Source organism: Plectropomus leopardus, chromosome 2, assembly GCF_008729295.1.
Source record: "Plectropomus leopardus isolate mb chromosome 2, YSFRI_Pleo_2.0, whole genome shotgun sequence".
In the NCBI taxonomy this organism is placed as follows: domain Eukaryota; kingdom Metazoa; phylum Chordata; class Actinopteri; order Perciformes; family Serranidae; genus Plectropomus; species Plectropomus leopardus.
The window spans coordinates 32,910,966-32,934,817 of NC_056464.1; the positions used below are offsets into that span (position 1 = coordinate 32,910,966).

Sequence of the window (23,852 nt, forward strand, 5' to 3'; positions counted from 1 at the left end):
TTTTTGTTTTTTTTTTTTTTTTGGATCTCGGTGCTTTTGAATTACTGTTGCAGTGCTTTGACGTATGATCTATTATCAACGTTACGGTAGGAAGAAAAAATATGACGTAGAGGCACACCTCCAGCTTGGAAGGACACCAGCCGGCCGAGGAGGCACCTCAGCGCCAAGGACAGGCCGAGCACACTGGCTCCTCCGGCCGCAGCGGCGCTGCAGACTCTCGGTCCGGCGGATCCTCGTTTCATCGGTGTTTAACCCTCCGCGGAGGCTTTCTCCCCCGGCAGGACTCATATTCATCCCGACCAGGTAAAAAAAATAATAATGAATGAATCAGATGAACGTGATGCTGTTACGAAGGCGTTTTGTTGGGATTACATTTGTGGTGGATTATGTTATAGCTGCATTTTCATGTCGCATGAAGTCGGTCACCCTGGTTAGAGAGGAAACCGGTGCTCACATATGCGGCTTTTGTGAATACAGAGCGAATAACCGAGCTGGGCTTCTTCCCTGTGTGAGATGATGTGGCAACGCGATGTCATCCGCTGCACCACTGGCTGCTGTTACTAGGGACACATAAAGAGACATGTCCATAATAACATATACTTTTTAATGAAGCCGTGTAGCTTTGCGTGCAAGAATCTGCTCTATCAGCGATGCATGGAGGTAACCATGATAGGTGGAAGAAGTACTCAGATCCTTTACTGAGAGTACAAATAACAGTCTAAAAATACTCAATTACAGTGAAAACTCTTGAGTTCAAAATGTCACTTGAACATAAGTACAGAAATATTGTCAGCAACATGTACTTAAATTATTAGAAGTAAAAATACTAAGTGTTCTTTTAAGGTGTTATAATATTAAATGGGAAAAAATGTTTTAATTACTTACATGTAAAACCATAATAATGTCCTTTGAGGTGGAGATACTTCCTATACTACTGGATAGCAGTGCCAAACTTTGCACATGTACTAAAACATTATGTAATAATATTAGTATTATAACTAGTATTATTATCTTTAAGATTTACTGTATTTATTTCTATCAAGACCAAGTGAAATGAGAAATTGGCACAGGAAAACAACTTTGCTAACAATCAATAAAAATGAACAACAAACATCAAAAGAACAGTATGTACAATACAAAAAATAGTAAATATTTTTTTAAAAATCGCTCCATAAATGCCTATAGGAAGATCAGCCACTGCTGGGTAGATTAGTTGTATAATATTGCATCATATATGTTAATTAAAAAGGGTTGAAAGAGTACTCATAAGTAGTAATACTTTAAAAGAAACTTAACTCAAGTAAACGCTTTTGTTTAAAAATGTACTTATTTAAAAGTAAAATGTAGGTCAGTCAAAATGTCCTTTGAATAAACGTTATTGAGTTACATTTTAAAATGAAGGGGACAGGGGTTATGATTATATAAGACACTGCTGTGAATTTGAAAAAAAACATCTTTAGGTGACAAAATAAGCCTCATTAAATGTCAACTTATACACAAGTTGAACAACATCAGCAAAAAGACCAGTTATGTGTCCAAATCTCACACAGTTTATCAGGAGTTTTTCGTCCTTTTGTTTTTTGTCAATACTTGTGATAAAAAGTGTTTAAGTTGAAGTTAAATCACAGATTTTTTTAACAATAGTCAAAAGAGTAGAAGTACACAAAAACTTTATTTTACTGTAACAAGAGTAAATGTATTTCAATACAAGTACAATTCCTGAGCAAGTGTACTTAGTTACATTCCACCACTGGATACACGTATCTCTCCTCTTCTGTTTCAGACCACCTCAGACGATGCCCTTCTGAGAGAAAGAGAGACGATTTGACTGAAACGAGACTTCAACATGTCGAGCGCTCTCATAGACAACGGCTCTGCAGAAGCCAAGAAAACGGACCTGAGAATGAACGAGAAGAAATGCTGTAAGTAAAGTTTCCCAGAATAATTACATGTGAACGAGCTTTTCTGCACGACTGCTTTAAGAGTCCACAGGTGCACCAAGTGTAACATGACACCTGGTTTTGTTCACTCTGGATTTAATGCACCAATAGTTTATAAATTACCTCCCCGGGACACTGCAGCTCTTTCATTTAGGCTCCAACCTGCAAAAGACAGAAATTAAAAAGTAAATCTCTGCAGGCAAAAAAGAAAAGTATGTGACACCTTCTGTGGTTTCCGCTGTCTTGAGTAAATTGCTTTTCTCTCCCAGGTCGTTTCTTCTTTTAATTTCCTCAGATCCTGTCTTTGATCCCTGTCCACTGGTGATATTTGTGTCCAAAGAGACAATTATTTTTGTCCAGTACACATGTGGCCTAGTTATGAAATTGTCTTAGTCCCACAAGGATGGCAAAAAAATGCACTTTATGATGTATTATTGTTGGTTATGTCCAACTTTCCAAGAGAGTACATTTATTTTAGTTAATTTCTCCACCTGTTATGCAGTATTTTATTTATATGTTTTCTCATGCAGGTAATTAACATTAGAGGGTCAGACATTAGTGTTCTTGCGAACGTGCTTGACAAATGTATATGTGTCTCCCGTGTAGCATGGGCCTCCTATATGACCAATTCTCCGACGATGATCGTAATGATCGGCCTGCCTGCCAGAGGGAAGACCTACATGTCAAAGAAACTCACGCGATACCTCAACTGGATCGGAGTCCCAACCAAAGGTAGTGCACGACCTGTGACAACAACCTTTTAAGTGTCTCTCAATTCATCCCAACTCAACTATAAAATGAAAAAAAAAGAAAATTGAGAATAAAGTATAGTATATTTTGGTCTACAAATCAGATTTTATGTTAAGTATTTATGTTAACTCGAAACCAAAAATACATATTTCCCCTCGTACCTGTAGAGCTATTTATCAGTTTAGATTGTTTTGCGTGAGTCGTCAGTGTTGGCGATATCGGCCATAAAGATGTCTGCCTTCTCTTCAATAAAACAGAACTAAAAAAAAAGACTCAACAGCAATTTCTCTTTTCAGAAATCATGACCTGGTTACTCAAGATAAACAACAGACCTTGTTGTGAGTTTGAGTTTCATGTGATTTTTTTTTTCTGCCAAATTACACCAACCAACTGTATCACTGCACAGAAGGAAGCGTGCATCTACTCATGGCCGAGAGCGTCCTGCTCTTGACAGCGTAAGATGTTTACTTTAATGTCAATCCTCGGCTGAGCTGTAATGTTAGCTAGCTCAGTGATGCTATGTGAGCTCACAGTAGGTGTCATTGCTGTAATTTAATTGTTATTTATGACATCTATTGTACGTCTGTCTGTCCTGGAAGAGGGATCCCTCCTCAGTCGCTCTTCCTGAGGTTTTTACCAATTTTTTTCCTCCGGTTGCAGGGTTTTTTGGGGAAATTTTTCCTTAGTCATTGTGAGGGTCTAAGGTCAGAGGGATGTCGTATGCTGTAAAGCCCTCTGAGGCAAACTGTGATTTGTGATAATGGGCTTTATAAATAAAATTGACTTGACTTGACTAGATGCACACTTCCTTCTGCACGGTGATTTGGTTGGTGGGTGCCATTCCATAGAAAGAAAATAGTTCCTACATTAAACTGCTCACAACAAGGTCTGTGGATTATCTTTAGTAGCCAGGTCATGATTTCTGAAAAGAGACATCACTGTTGAGTTTTTCAAATGTATTTTTTTCGGCACTTTGAGGACCACAAGCTGGGGGCCACCATTATATTAGAGAGAAGGCAGACATCTTTGCAGCCGATATCTTCAATTCTCAGAAACTTATAACGAAATAATTCAGACTGATACAAAGCAGAAATACAGGTAAAAGGAAAAATATTTATTTTCTTTTTGGGGTGAACCGCCCATTTAACCCACTGATGGAAGAAGGTTATGAAATCAGGCTATTGACTTGTTCTTCAAATACTTTCCAAAGATCGTCATAAACGTTTGTACTCTTGTGAGTAGCAGCCCCTTCACCCCACATGACACAATATGCTCACATAAATGTATGTACTGTATGTCAGAGTATCTCAGGATAGGAGACTAAATATAGCATCACTTAAGTTGTAAATACTTACACAAACTACCTTGCCGGTGACTTCAAACAAGCACATTGAGGACAGAGAGTTAATGTCATTTGTTCATTTTGCAGTGTTCAACTTGGGCGTGTACCGCAGAGAGGCTGTCAGAGCTTATAAGTCCTATGATTTCTTCCGCCATGACAATGAGGAAGCCATGAAAATAAGAAAGTAAGTTCCACTTTAACAAATGTGCTCATTATGTGCTCTCAGTCAGTCATTACAGAGGACATTCATGCATTATATAAATATCAATAAGGGAAGCTGCAGCGTCTCTCCTGTCTGCATGTGGTATCTCCTCCCAGTCTGAATCAGTCTGTTTGGTATTCTGAAGCCTCCACTGCTGCATCAGTGACTAAGCTGTTTTTAGGCCAACAGTCGATTCAGTCGGTGTCAGCAAGGTGTTAATGCAAACTTAAACTCGCACTGATCTACACCTAATGTGCACAACGACACATCACATGACAAAGTATCACCACCAAATTCTTGTTATTTTTTTGTATTCAGATCAACTGTAAATCCGTGCTGACGTCTCCGGAAAGATATAGAATAAAGAAAGTGACTGTCTTTTTTCTTCATGCTCTTATCCCAAATTGTTAACTGAAATGGAGTTTGTCGTTCATGGCTATCAGGAAAATGTGACAGGCTCTTTGACAGCATCCGAGCGCTGAATTGTGACCTAGATATTAAACAAGCTGCCGCTGTCACTCTGAAGCTGACACTAGACAGCCAGGATCCACAGTGTTACACGGGTATCTGACCTGGATCAAAGAGTGGCTGTGAATAATTCTCTTTTTCTATTGGACGTATCAGCTGGGTGGGGTTAAAGGAGTAGTTCAACATTTTGTGAAATACATCTTTTTGCTTTCTTGCAGAGGTGAGAAGTGGTGGCTAGATGGGATTAATGAACAAAAGCAGCACCCAGATTTCAAAACTCCCCCTGAGTTTAATTAATGGTTTGACAAAATGCACATTTTTGCTTTCTGACCGAGAGTTATAAGGTAGATTTATTAGTAGTGTTTTAAACTCAGTTTAAAAAATGAAAATAAAAAAAATCCATCCACATGTTTGGACATGTTGCCACTGATGGTATTATACAGTTCCTGCAGTGCATTTTTTGAATTTGCATCAGTCTTGTGTCCTGTCGGCTCTGAACGAGGTCCACCCATCCAGTGTAGTAGCTTGATCTGGGATGTTAACCATGGGTTAATAATGTCTCTTTGCTGAGTGAGCCTCAATCAGATATTGGACAGATATTGTGCTCTGGTCCATCTCTACCAGGACGAAAATTATAGTGAAACTGACTCAAAATAGAAAAGGTAGTGGGAAGATATCCGCTGCTTCACCATCTGGAGATGCTCCGGGATGAAAGAAGCGAAACATCAGTGAAGAGTGGCTCCCTGATGACCCTGCAGCCAGCACAGTGGCACTGTCGGAGGGCCATCAGGCAGAAATTCCTAGCAGGCGGACTCATCTGTGCCCATGTCAAGCTCAGTCAGTCTACCTGTTTCTGTCTTTATGCTAAGATAATTCTGACCTGGCTCTAACTTCATATTCATCTGCAGAAATGAGAATGGTATCAATCTTCTCGTACAAATAAGCATATTTCTTCTACGTGTCAAACTGTTTCTTTCACTCAGTATCCTCCAAGTAGGTTAAATCAATCCTAAAAAATATGACTTTTCTGCAAAAAAAGAAAGCAAAAAGAATAGCCAAAGTGAAAACTGTGCAAAGTAAAATATGAGGATTATCAAGCGTATGACCAAGATATTGTTTGTGGAAAAAATATCTCGCTGCTGAGTTTTCTGAATCTATTTGCAATGCTTTGTGCAGCACAAATTGAAGTCTAGATGACTCAGTTTGATGGGGTTGACAGCAGAAATCTCAGAGGCAGACACTTCACAACCGCGGCACATATATAATTACATATGTATTTGTTTTGGTTTGTGTGGGGGGGGGGGGATGAATTGAAATAACTCATCTTTTAACCCAGATACCTTAATATCCTTTATGAAAAAAATGTTACAAATAACATTTGTTTTTTCAGATTGCCAGTCTAATTTATGAGCAACAGACAAAGTAAAACAAAGTATAATAAAATACTAGAAAAGCACTGACAGTCGAGGTCTACAAGATACCAACAGTTTCTGATTTGTGACTTTTTCCATGTCACGTACGTATCATAGGCAATAGATCAGTTGATTTTAGTACATGGGAGCATACTGAGGCTCTTTTAGGAGGACTGTTTCCATGTTTGTGCTCTCTCCTGCAGGCAGTGTGCTCTGGTAGCTCTGCAGGATGTGAAGGCGTACCTTTCAGCTGAGGGGGGTCAGATCGCGGTGAGTCGTCTCTCTGTCTGTGTCTGTGTCTCAATGTTGACTCATTTCCAAAAGCTTAAAAAAATACCCACAATAGAGACACATCTGGCATTGGGTGGCCTTAATCCCAAATTTTTTATCAGACAACACCCACGTTATACATTAGAAATGTTGTCTTTATTTTACCTGCTTTGTGGTCCTTTTGTCAGGTCTTTGATGCAACAAACACAACAAGAGAACGGCGAGATCTCATTCTAGCTTTTGTGAAGGAGAATGCATTCAAGGTAAGCTCGCCAAAACGTTACAATATGTTTATATTCTGCAATTAAATCATCTTTTCCCCCTTTTGCGTTGATATTTAAACACTGTGCATGCAGCAGTTTCCAGGACTTGAGCTGAGACCATGTAAACACATTTAATCGGCCTTCATCTCCCAAGAATATTTGGAGTCATCATTTAGTGTAGCTGTGACATCCTAAAGTGTGGAGTGAGAGAAACACAAGTGGAACAGGAGCAATAAAATCAGCTCATTTACTATATAAAACAGCTAAAAGTGAAACTTGGCTATGCTCTCTTCAAACTCCAGTACTGTTTTTATTCAGCAAAAATGCTTGTGTTTTGGAAGTGCTGAGCATTTGACTGGATAAATGAGTCTTGGAATTTACTGCATGAATTGTGTGAATGTTTGTAAACTAACACTTTTATGTGGTGTCCTGTCGTTTAACATCGTCCCTAATCAATCAATAAATCAATATGGTGAGGGTTTTCTGTGAAAGCATTTAAGAAAGTGAAGTTTTCTTCAAAAACACAGCATGACTAATCGTACAAATGTTCTGCATCTCCTCACCATGCATGAAGACAGTGTTGGGAAGGTTGGTTTTGAAATGTAATAGGTTACAGATTACTTGTTACCCTGTTAAAAATGTAGTAAGTAATGAAACTATTTTAATCACTTAAAATAATGTACATGTTACTTTTTGATTTTTCTGACAAATGTTTTAAACTAAGAAATAAAGATGAGCAGTCCTAAAAACATAAGTGCACAGGTGGTGCACTCAAAATGGCTTTGCTGGTCTGAAATTGTCTGGAAATATGACAAAAGAAGACATTCCTGCATGGATTATGTAAATAAATTACAAAGTAAATGTAAATGTAATTTGTTACAGTTTTTAATCACAATTTTTTTGATTGCATCCATATTATTTTCTGCCAGAAGCTCATATGTTGAATAAAACATTAATTCTGTTGCTTTGCATCTTCTTACATGTAACCAGTTACTCTTAGTTACATGTCAAGCCATTGATTGACAGTTTGCTTTACCAGTATTGCCCCAAGCAACACATCAGGAGATGCAGAAAAGAAGACAAACATCTCCAAAACATGCATGTAAACAAAGCAGGTTTCAAAATCCTTAAAAAAAATCAACTTTGCTAATGTTTCATGAGAAAATGGTTAAAAGACAGCGAAAGTAAACGTAACACCACAGGGTGATTTTTACCTCTGAGGAGGAAACAGCTGATATTGTGTCATGGCGCTGATTCGATGGACATTTTGACCCTCTGAGCTGTCTTCTGTCCAACAGGTGTTCTTCGTGGAGTCGGTGTGTGACGACCCAGAGGTCATTGCTGCTAATATTCTGGTATGATCTTATGTCACCAGCGAGTCTTCTGAGGTTTGACTGTGACTTGTTGTCTGGGTCAAACCTATAAATCTATTAATATTCACACGATCTGCTGTGTTATGTGAGAACGGCTGTGCTTGCTCACGTTGTTTGAATGTGGTGGACACCTTTAACAGGAAGTCAAAGTGTCCAGTCCGGACTATCCTGAGAGACACAGAGAGAGAGTAATGGATGATTTCCTCAAACGGATCGAGTGCTACAAAGTTACCTACCAACCGTTAGATCCTGATGATTATGACAAGTAAGTCTGAAATACCTCATCAAATACCTCTCTTTATGGACAAACAGAACATTATTTAAAACTATTTATATAAAAAGTGATGAGCTTATTCGTATAGAGCTTACTTTTTAGTGTTTTTATAAACCTGAGAAAATTGGCTTCAATTATTTCAAAAGCACTGGGGGCAACTTAATAAGAAATGGCCCATAATAGCAAGAAATCAGCGAAAAAAAGTTACCAAAAGTACTTAATAGTAATAGTAATAGTAGTAGTAAAAGCAATAGTAGTATTAATAGTAATAGTAAATAAGCAACAAAAAATAATAGAAAAAAACAGAAACAAGAAAAATGAATTTATTTTAAAAAATTAAAAAAGAAAATAAAAGAAAGAAAAAAATCATTTACAAATTTGTTTTCTTTCTTTTATTTATAATTTTAAATATACAATTATAAGATTTAAAAAATATATATTTTTTAATTCAATCATTTTTTTTTTGTTTTTTTTTTTCTTTTCTTTTTTAAATTGCCCTTTTTGCAATTTGTGAGCCTTTCTCATGCCAAGTTGGTCATTGCATTTTCCCCATTTATTTAAAGGAAATCAAACCCATTTTCCAGCTTTCAGAAGATTAAATTTGAAAAAAAGCATCTGAATGCAGCACAAGAACGCTGATGTTCATTCAGGTGTTAACCAAACAGTAAAATTGTTTGCCCCTACCAAATCTTATTCTGTAGAATTACAGCTGCACTACAGAAATGAAACACTAGATGGTGACAGTGAATAACCATCTGACTCACCTGCATGACTCACTGGCTCTTTCAGGGATCTATCTTTCATCAAGGTGATGAACGTTGGCCGGCGTTTCCTGGTGAACCGCGTGCAGGATTACATCCAGAGTAAGATCGTCTACTACCTCATGAACATCCACGTGCACTCTCACTCCATCTACCTGTGTCGGCACGGAGAGAGTGACCACAACGTTGAAGGCCGCATCGGTGGAGACTCAGAACTTTCTCCTCGAGGGAAAACAGGTTCTCTTTCACAATTCTTGTTTAATGAAACACAAAGACAGCGTCTTTTCCGAAAACCCAATTACAAGCCTCTCTCAGGGAAATGGCTCGAGGGAATAAGGAAGGTGTACTTAACTGAGTCATGACCTTTATCACATTTAATCCTCTGCATTTCTCATCCTCTTGTGTCTCTATGAAGCAGAGACATGTTAAGAAATATAAGGGTATTAATGATGATGAACAGACTGATGATTGGAAACCTCTGTGTGTCTCTGTCACCTCCCAGTTCGCCCATGCCCTGCGAGATTTCATTGAGGAGCACAAACTGTCAGATCTGAAGGTGTGGACGAGCCAGCTGAGGAGAACCATCCAGACGGCGGAGGAGCTGGGCGTCCCTTATGAACAGTGGAAGATACTCAACGAGATTGACGCAGTCAGTACCTTCACCATCTAACATCTAATTCGAAGAATCATTACAGATTCACAGATTGTTGGTTTAGATAGAGAGAAACTGTACATGTACTGTACTTGCTGTGTATACTCTCTATATGGACTCCAGTCAGCTTTTTTGGCAGTTAAGTAAAAACTAAAAAGGTGGAAGACTGTTTTCAATCATCATGTGCAGTGAAATTGCTTTTGACATTAATACAAATGTTCTGTTATCGTCGTCCAGGGTGTGTGTGAGGAGATGACGTACGAGATGATCGAGAGCACATTCCCAGAGGAGTTTGCTTTGAGGGACCAAGACAAGTACCACTACCGCTACCCAGGAGGAGAGGTGACCCCGACACACTCCCTCCATACTTTTATTTCAGGAACGTGAATTCATCTTTTTTTAAAATATCTTCAATGATGCTTTCTTTTTCTTTCAGTCATACCAGGACCTGGTCCAGCGTTTGGAGCCCGTATCATGGAGCTGGAGCGGCAGGGCAACGTGTTGGTCATCTGCCATCAGGCTGTGATGCGCTGTCTGCTGGCTTACTTTCTGGACAAGAGTGCAGGTCAGATAAACAAGAGTGCAAATTCACACACAAAACATTTGGTGCCTTTATGACAGAATCAGGGCTTTAAGTAATTTCGAGATTGTACAGGCGACTTCAAGAGTGTAAATACCAATGATATAAAACAAAAGTGGGAGAGGGAATGTAATAGTTGTATTTTAGAGGAAGTTTGGAGGAAATATTTTGAATTTCAATGGACGACATCGAGCTCAACTGAACGGAGGACTTCAGGCTGGAAGAGTCTCTGTAGATTTTTTATTGCACCTGTTCAGGAGTCTCATCACTCAGACAAATCCAGCTGCTGGAGGACGTGTGGCCTCCAGGACGTCGACCACTACTGTTTGTTTTGGGCCTGCCCAAAAGTAAACGCTTTTTGGAGTAAGATTTATACAGAATTAGTGACTATATTTGGGATAATAATCACATTTAAGTGGGATGAAACCTGTTTGGTATGTTACCCTCATTTTTTAAAAAATGGATTCAGCCAGATGCCTCATCTGTAGAGAGCCGGTATGATATAATTAGTGAAATCTTTGTAACTGAGAGAATGACCTTTTCAGTCAGGCTTCAGGAAACTAAATTTGGAAAATCTATATTTCCCCAAAACACCCTTCATTTGTTTGAACATAACTCAACTATGTATTTTTGTGGCTGTTTATTTATTTTATTTTATTTTTTTTAATTTCTTAAATGTTGAACACCCCATGTTTTATTATTTTACTTTTTTTGTTGGGAAAATAGTTCACTCTGTAAACATACTTAAAGAAGATTGTATAGTTGGGAAGTAGGGAAACCAAATAAACAAAATGTTAAAAAACAAACTGAAAAAACACTCGATCAAACCAGCAGATGTTAACATTTTGTCTCTTCCTCAATCCACAGAAGATCTACCGTACATGAAATGTCCGCTCCACACAGTGCTCAAGCTAACACCTGTTGCATACGGTAAGTCTTCACCGTCTCTCTCAACTTTACATCTTAAAGTGTTTGTTGTATTGGATGAAATCGTCACTACATCCACATCGTAGTACATGAGACGCATAAGGGCCTGTGTCCACATGGTGTATTTCTGTGGAAGAAAAGCAGTGGCAGGGGCAACGCACCTTGTCTGTTTTATTTTAGCTGACTCAGCACGACTTTAACAAACGGTTAACTATGCAGCTTACAACAGTACGGTGATAAAAGATCAATTAATTAGTCAGGCTTTATTTGTGTGGCACTTTTCATACAAACAGACTGTAACTCAAAGTGCTTCATACAATAAAACCAGAATCCGCCCCCACCGCCCAAAACACACACACACACACACACACACACACAAAAACCACGAACAATTAAGTAAATAAATAAATAGATTATTATTAATAATAGTAATAATGATGATATAAACATCACAGAAACAAAAAGAGAAACTAAATATAAGGATAGAAGAACATGAAGTAGTGCAAGCTATAATGAAGGTTAAAATATTACATAAATAAAATTTTTCCCAATTTCTCAGTTTTGAGATCAATAAAGTGATAGATAGATAGATAAATATATATATAGAGATAAAATGATAATAGTAATAATGAAAGATAAATAAGCATTGACAGTTGCATTAGAGACCTCTTGACTCTGATTGGTTATTTGTGTTCAGCCACACTGAATTCTTGCAAAAGCCACGAAAAGCACCACAAGGAAGACGAACATAATTTGGTTTTTTTTTTCTGTTTTTTTTTTGTCTTGTGTTTATACTGTAGTGAGAGTTTTACTAAATAAGAGAAAAAGTTATTTTTATAGTTTCCATTCACATTTTTAAGACTTAGTTTTGTTTCTTTTTTTTTGTTTAAATGAATCTTATCTTTTATTTTCTAGGTTGTAAAGTGGAAATGTTTTATCTTAACGTGGAGGCAGTAAACACGCACCGAGACCGGCCTCTTGTAAGTCGCTCTGAATCGAGCTGAAAAATCTTTTTTTTTTTTTTTTTTGCATATATGTGCATTCAGGATTGTTGAATTAGAGCTTCAAATGTGCTCGTATCTGCAAATTATTAGTCATTTTTTCACTTACACTGCAATAAATCAAAATGTATGTCATTGTTTGATGCATCTGCAATTTAAGTGCAATTCCTCCCCTGTATGAGGCTTTGCTTCCTTGACCTTTTACCCCTGTTTCTTTATGTTTCTTTTTATCTTTAACCTCAGTTAACAGTCTGGCTTGAGCTGCGAGCTGATGAGTGTTAAGTCAGCTGTTAATTTGGTGTTATTTTACCTTGATGGAGACAATGGCTGATCGTGCAACCTTGCTTGGCTGAACTAATCACTCCCATTCCTCTGGTTGCATCCTGATATCAATACGCATACGAAATAAAAGACTGCTGTGTTTGAGCTGTTAGCCCTTTCTTTTTTTTACTATTTCACTGTCTGTCTGTGGTCATCAGGGCTGAACTGTTATAGTTCATTGATGTGTTGGTGTGTGGTGGAATAACGTGGTTTCCAACGTCACTTAAAACAGCTTCGGCGGTCTAACTGGTTGCTGTGGATTCTTGTGAAGAGGACGACTAGTTTGCTTGGTTGTGTCTGGTCAGGTGCCCCCCCTTCCCCCCGGGTGTTTATATGTTCCCAAATCTTTTTCCCTTAACACTTGCGGTATTTCATCTCCTGCCAGGATAAAATCCCGAGGGACTCTGCTCTCATACATCGGCGGAATAGTTACACTCCCTTGTCCAGTCACGACCAGGTCAAGCGTCCCAGGCTCTACAGCGCGGGCAACCAGCCCTGGCTCCCCCTCGCCCCCACCCCATCAGCTCTGATGCCAGAGGGACGGCAAAGCCAAGTTAGTGCCAGAGTCACGGGCTCCCCCTCCAAATCAGTCACCGTCCGCTGTAATCAGTCACCTCCCACCGCAGTTTTAACCCTGTGTTTGGCATTCCCTCGCCTCAGTGTTGGATCCTCTCCGTGATTTAGTGTCTGTGTTTAAAATGACGTACATGGAATCCATCTCTCTATTTCTCTCTCTGTTTCTCGCTCTCTCAGGGCATGTTTTGGATCTTGAATGGATTGCTTTGTTAACGTTGCGCCTGTCTGTTTCCAAAGTTTGCATGTCCTCCGCTTCACCACGGGGCTGTCACCAGCTTGAATATGCAGCATGTCTACTTTTCTTGCATTAGCATTTATAGGGTACAAAAGACACACGAACATTTAAGATATCTTGTACTGTGTTTTGGTACAAATAGGCCTGTCACAATAATTACATTATGGACTAATCAAGGTCAGCAAAAAATGATCAAGCTCACGTCTATATATCATACAGTGCTGCCCTTGGGTTTACATAGAAATGTCACCAACATTTCAGCCAACAGGATGCCAGAATAAACAGAAGGCTTTTCCCAAAATATTAAGACTTGGATGCAGCGCCTTAACTAAAGGATCAGGAAAAAAACTCTGCTGAGACATGTTTTTCTGTTGTGTCTGTGCTCTCATCTGATCGCTTAATCTGAGTTTCAAATTCCAAATTTCACTGTCTGAATAATCTCAAGAATTCAGAGTTCATTGCTCTTTGTTGCATCATCGCGCTATTAGAGCTGCTCTGATACCAGTACCAGTATTGGAAATGCTTAAGATACAACCTGAAATGCTGGATCAGGTATCAGGGAGTATCTCAGTCTTTGCACCAGTCCAATACCACATCATTTATTGATGAACTTTAAAATGTCGTATAGGAAATCAATTTTTTTTTTTAGAATATCTTCAGGACACTGTGGTCTAGAAACTTACTTTATATGGCCTCCGCTTAATGTTTTCACTTTAAGCTTCTACACACTAAAATGGGTTAGTAGAATAAAGCTGTTATTATTATTTTGATTATTATTATTGTTAACACAGTGACACTGGATCTGGACTCGGTACGGGCTGATACATAAATTCAGGTATCCCGATCTGTATTGAGAATGAAAAAATGGCTTTGAACATTTTTAATATCATTATTACATCAGTGGCATAAAATGGTGTTAAAATCCAATAATGGGACGTCCTCAAGCTCACCCGCCTGCAGCCCTTTGCGCCTCAAAAATAATCTTTTTTGTTTTTCTTTATAAACAATGATATCGTTTATGGCAATTATTTCTGGGACAATATATCGTCCAACAACAGTAGTTACTGTGACGGGCCTAGTCACAAGTGACAATGTACACAATATTTGCTAAAAAATAATCTTTATGAATCTTCAGGGATTTCCTTGTTTTTTAAACTCTTACCATTTTAAAACATTACAGCGCGATGAGAAAATTAACATAATATACAAATTACCATTATCAAACTTTAAAAACAGTTGAAATTTCAAACATGCATATTCATATTTGTACGTGTTGTGTATTTGTTGGCCTGGCCTTGTGGGTTCAGTGCTTCAGCCCCTTCTCCACATTTCTATCTCTCTCTCTCTCCCTCTAAATCTGTCTTACAGCCTCGGATAGGAAGCGGTTGCCTGTGAGTATTTTGGAGACTTAGTTGCTAAGACCTTCATTTTCTTTCCCACAACTCAACTCATGTCATTGTAACTCATGTCAATATGTTGTCACAGTGGTGTACCTTTTATGGTTTTTCAGTCTTTGGGTTTCTAACCTTCCATCACCTTTGCACTTTAGTAAGAACGAAAGCTGCTGTCGGCTTTGTGTTATCTCAGTGGCCTCATTTGATTATTGCTCCAACGATGAAATAAGCCTCGGTAAAACGGTTTGATGACAGCATTTGTTAGACCCCTACGTATATTTTAAAGTGGGAAGATAATGTAGGAAAACTAAGGGGAATTTAAGCACTGGTTTACTTGTTAAACCATAATGTGCTCGATTAGCCGATCATACACAGGGTCAGATTATGATGAATAATTCATCACTTCTTGAGAATGTGCCAAAGATGTGGCTGTTTTGCCAGACTTCACATAATGACCTAATTACTCAAATAGGAACTCACTGGGCCCCTGAGAAGCTGTTAGCTTCCTTAAGTAGGATTTGCTGCTGTAGGCATTAATTCCTGATTGTCAGTGACATTTTCTTTTTCTTGAAGGAATCCCTGTGCGAAGGAATCGACTTTGACAGCCCCGAAGAAACTAGTGGCTGTGTCCGCTTCTGAGTGAAGACGAGAGTCTTTCTTCTTGGCACAATGTGGGCAAAAGTTGTGAGTTAAGTCGTGAATCAAAAGTTTTTTTTGACCCACATTCTTGGAAATGATGGTCGGGATATGAGGGTTTTTTTGTTTTGTTTTTAGTCATATCTATCTCAGCCTGTCTGCTTAACGTTACTCTGCATGTTGAGGCTTTTAACCAGAAGCCTCATCATTAAGTATCATAAACACTTTCTGCATGTGCAACAAATCAATCAATCAATCAAAAAAACAAAACAAAACAGGCAACTAATCCTTGTTGTAAATGCTACGATGCCTTACTGAACTCGAAGTTTATCTATAGAATTAGCTCCTCTGTATGAATGTATCAAGAACCAGTTATGCATCGTTACGTGAAAACCAATTTTCAATATTGCAAATAGAACGTGTTATGAAGTAGACGCTGTAAAAATATTTTTATATTACAAATATTCTCATCTGAGTCGCAAAAAATCTATAGTTGAGATTCCTCTAAACGTATTCCCAGCATAATCTGTTAAGTGTTACGTTATGACTTCGGTTTTGATTTGAGAGAACATATTTTTCGGGCTTTAGGGGAATTAAAATGCAGTATTGAGTTTCTTTACTCTGTTTTGGAAGCCGTGTATGTTTATGTGTTAGATAAATAGTTTTACATACCTGTTGTATTAAAGTTGTGTTATCAGTCACAATGTACACGTAATCCTAAAGGCCATTCTGTTAATCCCGTGTTCTTGCCTGTATCATCTCGGAAGGGATTTCATGCAACAAAAGCAGAACGTGTTTTTGTATGATGGGTTTTTCTTAACATGTGTATACATTTAATCATACTGGCCAAAAAATTGTTTTAATTGCTCTATGCAAATGTATTTTTACCGCTTAAATTCTCTCTGCGTCAGCCATTTTTGAAACACAAAATCATTTTATTTTACTTTATTATAGACAGTGGCACAAGTTTCATTCTATGATTGTAATCTTTGACTGTTGATAAGTTTTTTGCTCTAAGCAGCCTACTGGTGCCTTTTAAGATGGGATTTTTTCAGTGGAATGATTTATTTATTTATTTTTAATTCTCAATTGGGGAATGTAGGGGACTGACATGAAACTTTGCAGCACATGATATCTTCCAAATGGAGTAATCCAAATTTGTTAAAAGTTATTTCATCATTTGTGGCCTTCATTAATCGTGGAAATGCAAAACTGTCTCAAAATTGTCAAAGAAATTGGATCGTCTGTACTGTTAATTTATTATTTTGGTGTATTCTTTAACCTACGTACTATATCTGTTGCACGCCTGCCTGCTGTGGGAGAGGGATCCTCCTCAGTTGCTCATCCTGAGATATTTTCCATTTTTGTTTTTTTTCTGCTGTTGAATGTTTCATTGGGGGGAGTTTTTCCCTGTCCTCTGTGACGGTCCAAGGAGAGACGGTGTTGTATGTAGAAAAGACTCCTGAGGCAAATTGTAATTTGTAATATCGGGCCATGAAAATAAAGTTGAATTGAACTGAATTGAAATTGAATTAGCTAAACATAGAGAAACTTTACGCTAAATGATTCAGTTAACTTAAGAAAAAGAAAAACTGTAATCAGGCTATTTGTTTTAAAAACTGGAAACTAAACTGTTGCTAATAGCCTCCTTAACTGAATAAATGTGTTTCATTCTCTTGAAGCATATTCTTGGGGTTTACTGTCCATATTTATATGACATTTTCATATACAGTGTTGGGGAGAAAATTAATTAAATTATAATGGCCAATATATATATATATATCATCTTTTTTCATGCAGGAATACCTTCTTTTGGCTTTCTGTCAGGTGGAGTTGGCCATTCTGACAGGTACAAATATCTATCAGAATGAACTACTACTTATAAATTTAATTAAATGTGGAGTAGGTCTTCTGTCGGGTGAATTAGGATAACAGTATTGGTTTTTAATTGAAAAAAAAATGTTTGGGGGGTTTAGTTACTCTCCAAAGTCTTACCCTCCAAAGTCTGTTAAAAACATAAATAGGTGTAATAAAACACAATGTTGGATCTTTTCTTTAAACTGCGGTCCTCCTCATCTTAACAAATTAAGTAAATTACATGACCTGGAAGAGAGAAAATGCTCTGAGAAATAGAGAAAGAGAAATGCTTTGTTACAAATCTGAATATTTAGTTCAGAGTATTGCTACGGAAGCCGTGAGGGGCAAGTGAGACAAGTTTTTTCATGTGTAAAATAGACTGAAAAAAATTGTTTGTAATACTTTATGTTTGCGTATTGTCAGTGGGACATTTGGACACTTGCAGGGAATAGAATTATTTTTCTACATGTATTGAGCTATAACTAACAGAATCAGCACTTTTGATGCATTTTGATGTTGGCATCAGTGTGATGAATCTAAATCACCACTCAGGCCTGTCAGCTCGAAATTAAAGAATACATTTATTAATCAGATTACATGAACGCAGAGAAAAAATCTCGTAAAAGAACTTTTTTCTCGCAAAGAAAAATTACTCTATTTCTCATAAATGAAAAAAATGAATGAAAATGGATCACCAGAAAACAAAAGAACTTGCCCCTCAGGGTACTCAGGGGATATTGAATGAGATTTTGTTTTGCTTGCTTCTAAAACAGAGCCCGAAAGTTCCAGTGTCACTTCGGCTCTATTAGGAAATATACGGTACACGCCGCGGTTTAAACAGCGAACGTAATGACGTCACGGTGACGTGTCGACGCTTTGAACCAGTCGCTCACTGGATGTTTATTGTGTGAAGCAGAGCTGCAGTCAACAGCAGGTAAGAAAACTAAATGACATGTCGTTTTCGTGGCACAAAATACGCCCTGTCGTGTATTTGTGTCTCAACTGGCAGGCAACGTTAACAGATTATGGATAAGTTTACCTGGATACGAAATGTTCGGAAAAATGCCCCACTCAACCCCAAGTTAGGTTAGCATGCTAACGTTAGCAGATGATACATGATATCGCTAAAGCTAGCGTAGCTTTTGATGTTTTCGCTGTGATGCCGGTTACGAGTGTTTCTTTTAATACGTTTTCAGAATAAATATCACCAACGACTTGAGTAGTTGTGGAGTCAAATGAGTGTTGGCTGCACATAACGCTGCACTTTTCTTGCTTGGCGCCTAGCTTCTAGCTTAGCTCGCTGTCGGTTTGTTTTGCTGTTGAGTTATCTGTCGCCAACGTTATCTGACAGAACAAAGACAATAAAACAAAGCAGTGTCGCTGTCATGTGTTTCGCTCTCCTGTTGCTGCTCATCAGCAGTTTGATTGTCATGCAAAGGTATTGTCACACAACGGCGAGTATAATCTAGGGACCCTTGTTATTGCTGTGTTGCACAAGTTAGGCTAACAAACAGCTAGCAAGCTAACGTAACTAGCTTATCGCTAAATGATAGAAGCAGCTAAGTTTTGATCTAACTTGAATAACGTCAACCTAAACAACCATCAGAGAAACATTTGAATTACCTAAATTTGTAACTAAAACTCCACAGCATATAGGGCTACATGCATATTTTCTGTTAAGGTTAAACCATGTCAAATTGTAAACCCCCCCAATAATAATAATAATAATATACAATAATGTACTGGTAGCGTTTTGGGTCCTAGGTGACACTTCTTGTGTTTGTTTTTTTAATTTTTCATTTAATAATTTTCTTCTTGATCTCTCCTGACAGTATGACAGATAGTTTGATATTGTTTTGCTTTGTTAAACACAGACTGATTATTTCAATACATGAGCAATGACTGCCCTTTTAGATTCTTGTTCACTGGGCAGGCATGCCAGAAAAACACAGTTTTCTTAAATTTTAGAATTTCAAATTCTGGGTAACACGCCATGTGTAGAAATTGTCATTTTGCGGATGAAGTACTCCGTTAACAAAGACCCAGTGTAGACAATATTGTGTATATTTACTGTTGAGCATGAGAATGACAGCAGCAGAAACAAGATGATGCAGGGATATTAATATGATTTTATATTTGAAAAGCCTTTAAAGTCATAAACAAAACAAAAAAATACAAAGTTGATTGAATTTCTTTATTTATAAGATACCCAGAAAATGTCCTTGTGATAGCTCTTACAATCTCTTGACAACAAATGCCTTGGTGGATGAGCTAATTTCATTCCAAATACCTGCGGTGTCACTGACATGTCGTCATATGTTTTTGTTTGTAGGATGTTGAGGCTTCGCTGTAAGACCAAAAATGGGAGCCACATAATGCAGGGCCTGACTCATCAGTCCTGTGTGCAAGAGCTGAAGACAAAGGTGGAGGAGCTGACTGGTATCCCATGTGATGTGCAGAAAATTATGGTAGGTTATCCACCCTCCAGCCTTGATCTGCGAAATGGAGACGCTCACCTCAAGGACTACCCCATCAAATCAGGTATGTATAAGGTATCAAACATCCAAAATAAGCAGATAAATTCACACCATTTATGGTTCTTATGTTTTTATTTAGTAATGTAAATTTTCTTTTTAAAGACATAAGTTGAACTTAACTCTTTAAAGGTATACTACACAGGAATTGTTGCTTGCTGTATGTAAACACAACTTTAAAATTAACCCCTCCTCTCTGAGTTACCTAATATTGTAAGAATACTACATTTGTTGTTATGGCAAAGCTGATATTTAGGAAAGCTTTCTGAGCCGACCACCGGCACCTACTTTTCCAACAAAAAAAGTCAACTTCACGTCACTCACCAACTCCATCCTCTTCTTCGGGACTCTCTAAAAACGTTGTATTTGATCAGGAGGTGATGTCTTACGTCATGCATTACTCAGTGTTTTGTGCCTGATCCCCAGTCTTGCCAGCTCTTATTGATTTTAGTTTTTGGGGTGGGCCGTAAACGAAAAAGCTGTTAGAATTTTGGCTGTGTTTCGTCAAAAAAAAAAAAGTATTATCTTGATAATTACACAGATCAGTTTTTAAAAAATCCAATTAAACATGCAATATATTGAAGATTTGTGGCTGTGTTTTTAGTTAAAAACATATCCAGCTTAATAATTATACAGATGATTAATGAATAATTAAACCATGAGTGAAAAAGATATGTTGGATATGCCGATTGTTAAAATCACAGTGCTGTTCTTAATTGTTATCTGCTTCTGTCTGTTTCATGCAGAGTGGCTTTCAGCAGGAGCTTTAATTCTCCTGCTGGACAGAATAAAAAGGGCTGGTGGAGGGAGAAAGAGCAGATACTGTTGATGTAACCTTTTAGTTAAGTGAAACATGATCCCGAGTCTGTGCAAGGGCGATTTGTGCGGTTAATTTTGTACAGGTCGATCCTTTTTTTTTTTTTTTTACAGAAAATCCTGCATAGTTAACCTTTAATGATGTGAGGAACATAAAACGTAGCACAAAAAAGTAAGGAAATTTGCGTTTGGTAGATTATTTCTTTGTTGTAACATTGCTTGTTGGCAATAAATCTTATACCGTTGGCCTGTTTATTTCCCTTTTTCAAATAGTGGCACGTTTGTAAGGAACATGAATTTGTGGGGGGAGCAGCAGAGCTGAGTATGTGGGTTGTGCCCATGAAATATTTGCCAAATAATGTTCTTGTGTTTCAAATACACGGGCCGGACGTGGCCATCGAACAGACCGGGGAGCACCTCCTCTTTTTTCTTCATATGGGATGGAAATAAAGTAACGTTGGTTCAGCACATCGATCAAATTTGCCAAATCTTCTTGGCAAAAAATTGGCAAATTTTTAATGTGCGGAACCCAGATTCTCAGCTCTGCTGCCTATCTCACAAATTCACGTTCCTTACCAATGTGGCACCATTTAAAAAGGGAAATAAACAGGCTCTCCAATGGTGTAAGATTTATTGCCAACAAGCGTTGTTACAACAAAGAAATAATTTACCAAACACAAATTTCCTGACTTTTTCTGCTCAGTTTAGATGAAATTCAGTTCACCTCATTTCATTGGATTCGCGACAGAAATCTGAAAACACAGCAGACTTCTTTGATCAGTTAAGGTGAACTGACTCTTAAACTCCAAATTTAATTCAGACATGGAAAACTATAAACAAGCTAGACTTTCTCCTCTCAAACTCTTCTCACCGACGTGAGACCAGGCTGAACTGTGTCGTGTCATCCTCTGCAGGAGACACACTCATTGTTGAGGAAGAAAAAAACAAGCCAAAGCCTCCTCAGGATCATCCCACTGTGACTAAAGCACCGCGCCTGGAAGCCTCGCCCACGCTGGCGCGCCGAGTGGTTCCAGCCGACAACTCCTGCCTCTTCACCAGTGTGTATTATGTGGTGGAAGGCGGCGTGTACGACCCCGCTTGTGCCCCGGAGATGCGAGGCCTCATCGCCCAGATTGTGTCGAGCGACCCGGCAGCGTACTGTGAGGCCGTGCTGGGGAAGACCAACGAGGAGTACTGCACTTGGATTAGACGTGACGACACCTGGGGGGGAGCCATCGAGGTGTCTATCCTCTCCAAGTTTTACCAGTGTGAGATCTGCGTGGTGGACACTCAGACAGTCCGAGTAGATCGATTTGGGGAGGACGCTGGCTACCATAAACGCGTGCTGCTAATCTACGACGGCATCCACTACGACCCGCTGCAGAGAGAAACGCCCGGCTCCGACACTCCGCCGCAGACTATCTTCTCCACCACAGACGACGTAATCCTGGCACAGGCCCTGGAGCTGGCGGACGAGGCTCGCCGCAAACGGCAGTTCACGGACGTTAACCGCTTTGCGTTGCGCTGCATGGTGTGCCAGACAGGTCTGGTGGGACAAAAGGAAGCTCGCGAGCATGCCAAGGAGACGGGCCACACCAATTTTGGCGAAGTGTGAATGCGGTTTTTGTCTTCTCGTCTTCTCACAAAAACAACCACCACCGACCCTGTGCCCCACGTCTGGCAACTCTGTTGGTCTATCTGTCAATCTGCTTGTGTGATCCTCTACCTCACATTGTCCAGCGACATCTACGGAGAATCTGCAGACACTGTGTTCAGCCTCTAACCTGTTCAGTATTACTTTTTAAACTGCTGTCAGTTCTCATCGTCAGAAACGCTCCTGCAGTGCTCCGATGTCTTAAAACCATCATTTTAGTCTGTTAGGGATGGTTTCAAACCGTTTAACTGGGTCAAGTAAAATATGCAAACTATTTTTAGGAGTTGTTTAATCTCTTTTGGGTACGAGATTGCCGGCTTGCAGTGATTAAAAAAGTAGTGGCTGATGTGTTATATTGCACCAATTTTGCTACTTGCTGATACCAGGAACTTAACTTTTATGTGATAAAACCCGGCTTTCTGACTCGAGAAAGAGTTTAAAACAACCACTAAGAATTATTTGCACTATTGTGTGATCTTATTCACTGTTGTCTTAAGCGCAGCACACAAAGTATGACTGTTATCTGTTCTGTCGATTATGTAGCATGTTTTTCTTTTCATTTTCCTCATTGCAGATGTACGTTAAGTCAGAAGCTCTTCCAATACTAAACTGATAATTTGGTTAACTTTAGATGTCCGAATCATACAGCACAGTTGGGTTTTGGTAAAGTCCCCCTCCAGACACATTTTCAAGTACTCTGTTTAACATGGTTTTCACAGAGTACGTAGAAAAGTGGCAGGAAGCAGGTCTACTTTTTCTGAGAATTTCTGGATTTGAACTGCACCCCACTCACAAACTCTGCTTGTGGTAGGTTTCTTTTTTGTTTTCTGCAGTGAGCAGTGAGCATGACTATGGCTAATGTTAGCGTGAGAAGAGCCATCGGAGAGATTCAGCCAGACATGTTTGAGCCTCAGTCTGACTCAGATCAGAAACCGGCAACTAGCATCAGAGTGGTAAGTTCAGTTAACTTCCTTTGTTGTTGTTATTTATGTTGTTTGTTAGCTTGTGGCAGTGGCTGACACAGCGTTGGAGTTTGTGAGACATAAAACAATATGTGCGAGGATGACGTTTTTTGGTAGAAAGTGGAAGAAAGTTTCAGGGTCTGGTTTAAATCCTAAAACTGCACACTACCGTGCTTGCCGCCAAAACTTTGACTGTGCTAATAGTAACTCTAACTACAGACAAATCCACCTCAGGCTGGAGGGTTCAGGTTCTTTGTCAGTGTTGTGTTGAAATGTTTCCTCCATCAGTATGCATAGACGTATTCGATAACAGCTGGCTTCTATATTCGTGATGCACCTAATTTGTCTGCCTCGACGTACATTTGAATCAGAGTTCAGACATTTTAGGGGATGAAAACAGAAGAAAAACTTTTTTTTTTTTAGTGGAGGGGGACTAATGATGATGATGATGATGATGGATTCATCTTTATACAAATGAATTTACTGAGTGAGCAGTGGTTGTTGAGACTGAGGTTATGCATTTTGAAATACAATATCATGTTGCAAATGTGATCCAGAATTAGACGAATTACTTATGTTGGACTTTTTCTTCTTGTGTTTTTCCTGTTCTGTTTTTGTCGATGTTACAACATGGTTCATCAGTGATCGTATT

At 38.7% G+C, this 23,852-nt stretch overlaps 2 protein-coding genes across 2 annotated transcripts; both read left to right on the top strand.

Moving 5' to 3' along the window:
• Window positions 1–45: 45 nt before the first annotated feature.
• On the top strand, window positions 46–17,113 carry LOC121959718 (6-phosphofructo-2-kinase/fructose-2,6-bisphosphatase 2-like). Its single transcript, XM_042509189.1, is given in 18 exon segments — window positions 46–303; window positions 1,784–1,922; window positions 2,547–2,672; window positions 4,120–4,216; window positions 6,318–6,384; window positions 6,573–6,647; window positions 7,946–8,002; window positions 8,161–8,285; window positions 9,084–9,288; window positions 9,555–9,704; window positions 9,945–10,049; window positions 10,144–10,174; window positions 10,177–10,272; window positions 11,155–11,217; window positions 12,130–12,194; window positions 12,922–13,089; window positions 14,716–14,738; window positions 15,315–17,113. Coding segments are annotated over 17 exon segments (1,599 nt in total). The 5' UTR covers window positions 46–303; window positions 1,784–1,846; the 3' UTR covers window positions 15,385–17,113.
• An 869-nt stretch (window positions 17,114–17,982) lies between these two features.
• Window positions 17,983–23,241, top strand: yod1 (YOD1 deubiquitinase). The gene is made up of 3 exons (XM_042496265.1): window positions 17,983–18,168; window positions 19,567–19,775; window positions 21,499–23,241. Exons 2-3 carry the CDS (start codon window positions 19,568–19,570, stop codon window positions 22,197–22,199), a joined length of 909 nt encoding a protein of 302 aa, XP_042352199.1. The 5' UTR covers window positions 17,983–18,168; window position 19,567; the 3' UTR covers window positions 22,200–23,241.
• The last annotated feature ends 611 nt before the right edge of the window (window positions 23,242–23,852 follow it).